The following is a 6,123-nucleotide window of genomic DNA, read 5'->3' as shown; positions in this document are numbered from 1 at the left end:
GGGCTCGTTTCCCAGCGCCGGGTCGGTGACGGCAGCGCGCCGGGCGCTGCGCGGTGGGAGGGGCGGGGCTCTGGTGGAGGGATGGGCGAGGGCGGGGGGAGGGGAAGAGGGAGGAGGAGGTTGCGGCGGGTTTGAAAGCGGCAGTTTCCTGGCAGCTCCGGCAGGCGTTGGTCTCCGCGCTCCGGCTCCGCAGCGGCCGCGGTCGATCCGGCGACGGTTCTACGCGCGCTTCTGCGCGCCCCCGACGGATTTTTCCCGTTCCGGCTCTTCCCTCCCCGGCCTCCCCGCCCCCCTGCCTCAGCCTTTCCCGCCGCTCGGGCGCCAAGCCCGGGGGCCAGCCGACGGCAGTGACCCCGCCCGAAACCCCTGCTGGAACCGCCCGGGGACCATTCCCGTTTCCTTTCTTCAGCCTCACCCGCGGTGGCCCTTGCAGAGCCCGGCCAGCCCCGGGGAGCGTGGCCAGGCGGGGCGTCCGGGGGGCGTCTCGGGGTTCGGAGCGGCCGGACCCTCAGCGGGCTGTGGTCTAGGGGGGCCGGAGCGGCGAGGCCCCCCTGGCCGGGCTGCGTGGGCCGCTCGGGGCCCCGGGCTGAGAAGGGGCCGGAGCGGCGCCCCGGCCGCCCGCGCGGGGTCTCCCCCATGGTGCAGCGGGGTTCGGGATGTCGAAGACGCTGAAGAAGAAGAAGCACTGGCTCAGCAAGGTGCAGGAGTGCGCGGTGTCCTGGGCCGGGCCCCCGGGCGACTTCGGCGCCGAGATCCGGGGAGGCGCTGAGCGCGGCGAGTTCCCCTACCTGGGGCGGCTCCGCGAGGAGCCCGGCGGGGGCACCTGCTGCGTCGTCTCGGGCAAGGCGCCCAGCCCCGGGGATGTGCTGCTGGAGGTGAACGGGACGCCTGTCAGCGGGCTCACCAACCGGGACACCCTGGCTGTCATCCGCCACTTCCGCGAGCCCATCCGTCTCAAGACGGTGAAGCCAGGTACCGGGCCCTGCCTGTCTGTCGCGGGGTAGGGGGTGGTCCTGGAGAAGCGGCAACCTCCACCACTTCTCATTCCGGGTGCTCTGAGACCTCTGGGGTGTGCCTGACCCCTGGCGAGGGGGAGGGGTGTCGCTGGTGATTCCCATTTTGCCCGTAGGAAAACTGAGCCCTGGTTTGGCTGGGCTGCTCTGCGAGCTGTCACCAAATTGCAACGGGCAGCTGGGTTTCTTGAATTCATAATCTGTTTCCCAACGCAGACAAGAGTTTTTGACTAAAGAATGCCAGTCCTTTGCGGCTGTCTTTGTGAAAAAGAGCCTTACGCGCGTGTGTGTGTGTGTGTGTGTGTGTGTGTGTGTGTGTGAGAAATCTTGTACATCTTCCAACAGGGAAAAAGGTCTTTACTATTGGAGACAGTTGGTGCCAAGGTTACCACTTAGAATACCTGGGAGGGCTTAGCTGTTTTCAGTGTTTCTTGCACACCAGCAGATGTCTCGGAGCTGACAGCCAAACTCTGTCAGTCCAAGTGGTTCAGGTGTCTGGGTACCGACGAGGGTATGCAATATGTTCTATGTGGCAGTGGTGTGCTCTTGCGGGGAGCTGGTGAATAGAGTCAGGGTTTTGAAGGAAAATCTAAGTGCCTAGCCATGTAAATGCTGTTGTAAAGCTTTTGATTTTACAGAATTTGTTGAAGCGGTAGGTAAAAAGATCCCCTGTTGCTGTGGTGTCTTTATGCTAGTAAAATCTGCAGCAAAGCACGTTACCTTTATAGCCTACTTGCCAGTTTCAAACCATTGATCAGACTGCGTACAGTGAGATCTGGTAGTATGTAGTAGTCTCATGAATTTATTGTTGAGAATGTTGTTGTTTCAGCATTGGTAGAATGTGGTTCTGTCATTTGAGATGTCTGTAGGTGAATTATGGTTACAATGTTATTAGAAATCAAACTGATTGAATGTGCTCTATTAATATATAGTGTAAAAAATAACAATGAGCTATCTAATAGTGACATGGGCTAGATATCAGTTCATCCCTTCATTGCAAAATTCGAGAAAATTCTGCATAAGAATTTAACATGCTGTCTCCCTCACATTTTTTTTTTTTTCATTCTCAGCAGCTAACTTTGGAAATATCTTTAAAAGTCCTTGAGCTTTACATGAACTGATTGTTTGTGATGCAGTATACATATGTGTATTGTGGGTATGTATACACACACACTCACGTAGACCTACAATCTTAAGATTTTTCTTTATATAGCCTATTCTGTCATATTCATTTTAAGTTAATGGGATTATGTGAAGTTTTGTTAATATTTTTTAGAACTCTGGCTGACTTTAAACAGCCTTTAGTTTTCAAGTTGTACGATTCTTTCTTAGCCCTAACTTCTAAAGCCATATGTGAAGGGTACAGAAGAGACTTATGGGGTTGTAATTCAGCCAGTAGGCACGTCTGTAATATACAAAGTACTATATAGGCAGCATTTACTAGCTAGGTGCCATTTAGTTCAGATCCCATGAGTCAGTGAATCAAGAGAACATCTGCATCATTGCTTTGTTTTGATTAGTTGGGACATGGCTAAGAATATAATTCTCATGTAAAAAACAGTCTTAAAGTTGATGAGGAAGGAAGCTGGTGTATTCCAAATGATGTTGATTCTTTTAGAAGACTAAAGAGATAGCTCTTTAATTAGCATTAGTCTTGTTTGTATGTTATTCATTTTTCAACCTTTACATGAAATTTAAGAAAATATTTCAAGGTTTAGAGTGTGTGCAGTGGTGTTAATTGTGTTGAGTAAACATACTGGGTGCCCCAAACTGAAGTTACCATTTTTATAGAAATAAAATTTTGCCCCCTTGACAACCAAAGGCACTTTCCTATTTTAAATATTTAGCCAAAATGAAGGGAATAGCATATTAAATGGCTGCAGCATGTTTTATGATCATTAATAAGTCTGAATACTATACTTATTTTTTTTTTTATGATAGGCTCTGCATCATTAATTTCAAGTGGATTCCACTGTGTCTGTCACAGTGGAATCACTATGTCATCTGAAATTAATATTCTTGTTTCTAAGCAAGTTGTCATTTAAAAATTTTGATTTTTCATGTTAGGTATTATATTAACTGGCTTTGCTTAAAAATAAAATTTATTATGAAACAGATTTTTTGCAGGTTAAACACAAGACTTTAAATAAGAACTTGAGGAGGTTATTTGTAGAACTTTGGTTTTCCTTAAAAACAGCATAAATATTATCTCGGGAGGTGGCAGAGATTCTATACTGATGTTATTCATTTAGAAAAGGGTGAACATACAGAGTATAGAGATTTAAAAAGAAATTTCCTCTGCTCACTTTTTCCCTTTAAACTTTGTAAAATGGATTTTTCAGTTTCATAAGGTATTGTAGAGTGCACTTCCCACTCTGTCTCTTATCTCAACTGGTAACTCTTTGTTAAACTGTATTCACAACATGTCATTTAGAAGCTAGCATATTGTAAGAATGAAATGTAACCATTTTTGTAAGATGTAATATTCATGGGGAATGATCTCATATTGGCTTCTGACAAAGTTCATGGCAGAAGGATGAACTGGACGGTATAGGACGTGGCTGCTGCAGCATTGATTCTTCCTCTCTTTATTCCTTTCATCTAGTCAGAGAGTGCAGCCAGAGCTGTACCATCAACCAAATCATTTAATGAGGGTTCTCTCTAGCAGTCAGTGCCTCAGGTTTTGATTTAGAGCTTTTTTTCCTTCTTTTTAAAAATTTTGTTATAATCTTTAATGGGTAAGTGAAAAATAGCTCTTTAAAATTTGGTTCCTAATCTAAGACTTTTCTTGGGAGAATTGGGGAATTTCTTATTGTTTTAGTGTTAATACAGAACTCAGCATCAGGACTTTTCCTGCTTCTAGAAGAATCTTTAGTGCCTTCTATTCATTGGCAAAAGTTGTCACCTGTTTCTTAGTTATGACCCTGTGTGTTTATTTTTCTTCCAAGAGAAAAGTTGTCACTTGAATTTGAACTTTGTGTTTTTCCAGTAGTAAAGGAAGTTGAACTTTAGACCTTTGCTGAAATTGTTTCATGATATAGTCCTGTGGCCAGGATTAGTTAATTTGATTTTCTTTTTGAAAAAATTTTATTTGTAGAAGGACACAATAATTTTATTTATTTTTTATGTGGTGCTGAGTATCGAACCATTGCCTTACATTTGCTAGGCAAGTGCTCTATCACTGAGCCACAACCCCAGTCCAGTTAATTTGATTATACTTCAGTGTATATAATTAAACCAGTTTTTATCTTCATTAAGGAGACAAGTTAATTTTGTTCCAAAATGGTGAACATGCAGAGTTTTATCCACACAAATATTTGCTTCTTAGTGCACCTTTAAATACATATTTCTGTAGTTGTAAATTATGTAGTTTATTCCAGAGGTTGTTAAGTAGTGATACAGTCAGTACATGGAGTCATCCTCTACTGCCTCGTGCACACTTTGCATTTAATTCCCCTAACTCTAGTCTTTTTTTTTTTTTTTTTTTTTTAAGAGAGAGAGAGAGAAAGAGAGAGAATTTTTAAAATATTTATTTTTCAGTTTTTGGTGGGCACAACATCTGTATTTTATTTTTATGTGGTGCTGAGGATCGAACCCAGCGCCTGCGCATGCCAGGCGAGCGTGTTACCGCTTGAGCCACATCCCCAGCCCTAACTCTAGTCTTACATCTAGGGATGTACCACAGGGAAAAATGGTATAGTTTGTTTAAATAAAAATGAATTTGAAAGAGAACTTGTACAATGTTAATTAGATAAAGGTAAAAGTCTTTAATCACTGATGCTGGGACATCTAGTTTCTAAGGGGATTGTGTTAAAATTAACTCCTTCCTATAAATACATTCCCCATTGGTGAAGAAACATTACTAAATATCTTAAATTAAGAAATGTTTATAATATGCACATAATGAAAACTCTCTGCCTTTCTTTTCTTAACTCTTGCATCTTTTTATTAGTTTTTTTTGTTTTGTTTTGTTTAGTGTGTAATTTAGGATTTTCACCAGTTGTTTTTGGTGGTTGTATCTTTTGAAGAAGAGTAAGAGGAACGACAGTTAATTGCTAGCCTCCTGTTTGCAATGTAACAAATTACATTTGCCTTTCTTTAAACAACTGAAACTAGAGAATTGGTGAGATAGCTCCTTTGTTAGTGAAAACAGGATCAAATTTTGATAAACTTTAAATGTGAAACTTTCCTGCTTTTCCAGCTCTTGGTAGCAATTTGTTGTTGTTGTTCTAAGAGTTTTAATAACTCAGGGGTTTAAAGTTCAGGACTCTGTTCATTGATACCTTTAATCATGAGTAATGGGCTTATATCATATCACCAGAACTCTGATTTGCTTAAATTTTGATTTTTATTCCATTATAACATTCTTGTATTTAAACTTTTTTTTCTGTCCATTATATTGTAGGAATACTTACTATATTTAAACATATTAGGTATATTTAATTTTGTTCATTTTTTTAGTATTATACTCTGGTTGCTTTATTAATCCTGCCCATACTTCCAAACTTCTTATAATTTAGTCTGTAAATTTTATTTTCCTGGGTTGACTTTAAAAAGTTCTTTGATTACTTTAAGAAAAAAAATATTTATTTATTTAATGTGATGCTAAGGATCGAACCCAGTGCCTCATACATGCGAGGCAAGCGCTCTGCCACCCAGCTACAACCCCAGCCCAAATTCTTTGATTACTTTCTATCTTAGTGGTATGCACATTTAACATTTGGCCCTATCACTTTTCAGATGATTTAAAAATTTTTTTCCGTTTATTGCTAAAACTGATTTTCATGCAACACAACTCTCTGTTCCTGAGGAATATACATTATTTTTTCTCTGAGGTCCTTAATACAACCTCTTGTGAGGGCTGGGGTTGTGGCTCAGCAGTAGAGCGCTCGCCTAGCACATTCGAGGCCCTGGGTTTGATCCTCAGCACCACATAAAAATAAATAAAATAAAGATATTGTGCCCAGCTACAACTAAAAAATAAATATTAAAAAAAAATACAATGAGGGACAGATTTCAGTAGTTTTAAAAAATCTGGTCACTAATTTACATAAGTTGATGGTAAAACAAATCTAAATTTGTTTCACTATCTGACTTAATGAAGCCAGTG

General features: G+C 41.8%; 1 protein-coding gene across 3 annotated transcripts in view; it reads left to right on the top strand.

Annotated features, from left to right (window-relative positions):
* Window positions 1–237: 237 nt before the first annotated feature.
* Magi3 (membrane associated guanylate kinase, WW and PDZ domain containing 3) overlaps window positions 238–6,123 on the top strand; it is a 255,744-nt gene continuing 249,858 nt past the window's right edge. For all 3 annotated transcript variants that reach the window (XM_046458287.2, XM_046458286.2, XM_046458288.2), the window contains exon 1: window positions 238–972. In XM_046458287.2, the coding sequence (XP_046314243.1) occupies window positions 657–972 (316 nt within the window). In that variant the 5' untranslated portion in view covers window positions 238–656. The remainder of the gene's footprint in view (window positions 973–6,123) is intronic.

Source organism: Marmota monax, unplaced genomic scaffold (assembly GCF_021218885.2).
Source record: "Marmota monax isolate L192 unplaced genomic scaffold, Marmota_monax_Labrador192_F-V1.1 WCK01_AAM20220418_F8-fsc00087, whole genome shotgun sequence".
NCBI lineage: Eukaryota > Metazoa > Chordata > Mammalia > Rodentia > Sciuridae > Marmota > Marmota monax.
The sequence above is the reverse complement of the archived record's forward strand: the minus strand, read 5'-3'. Positions and strand labels throughout refer to the sequence as shown.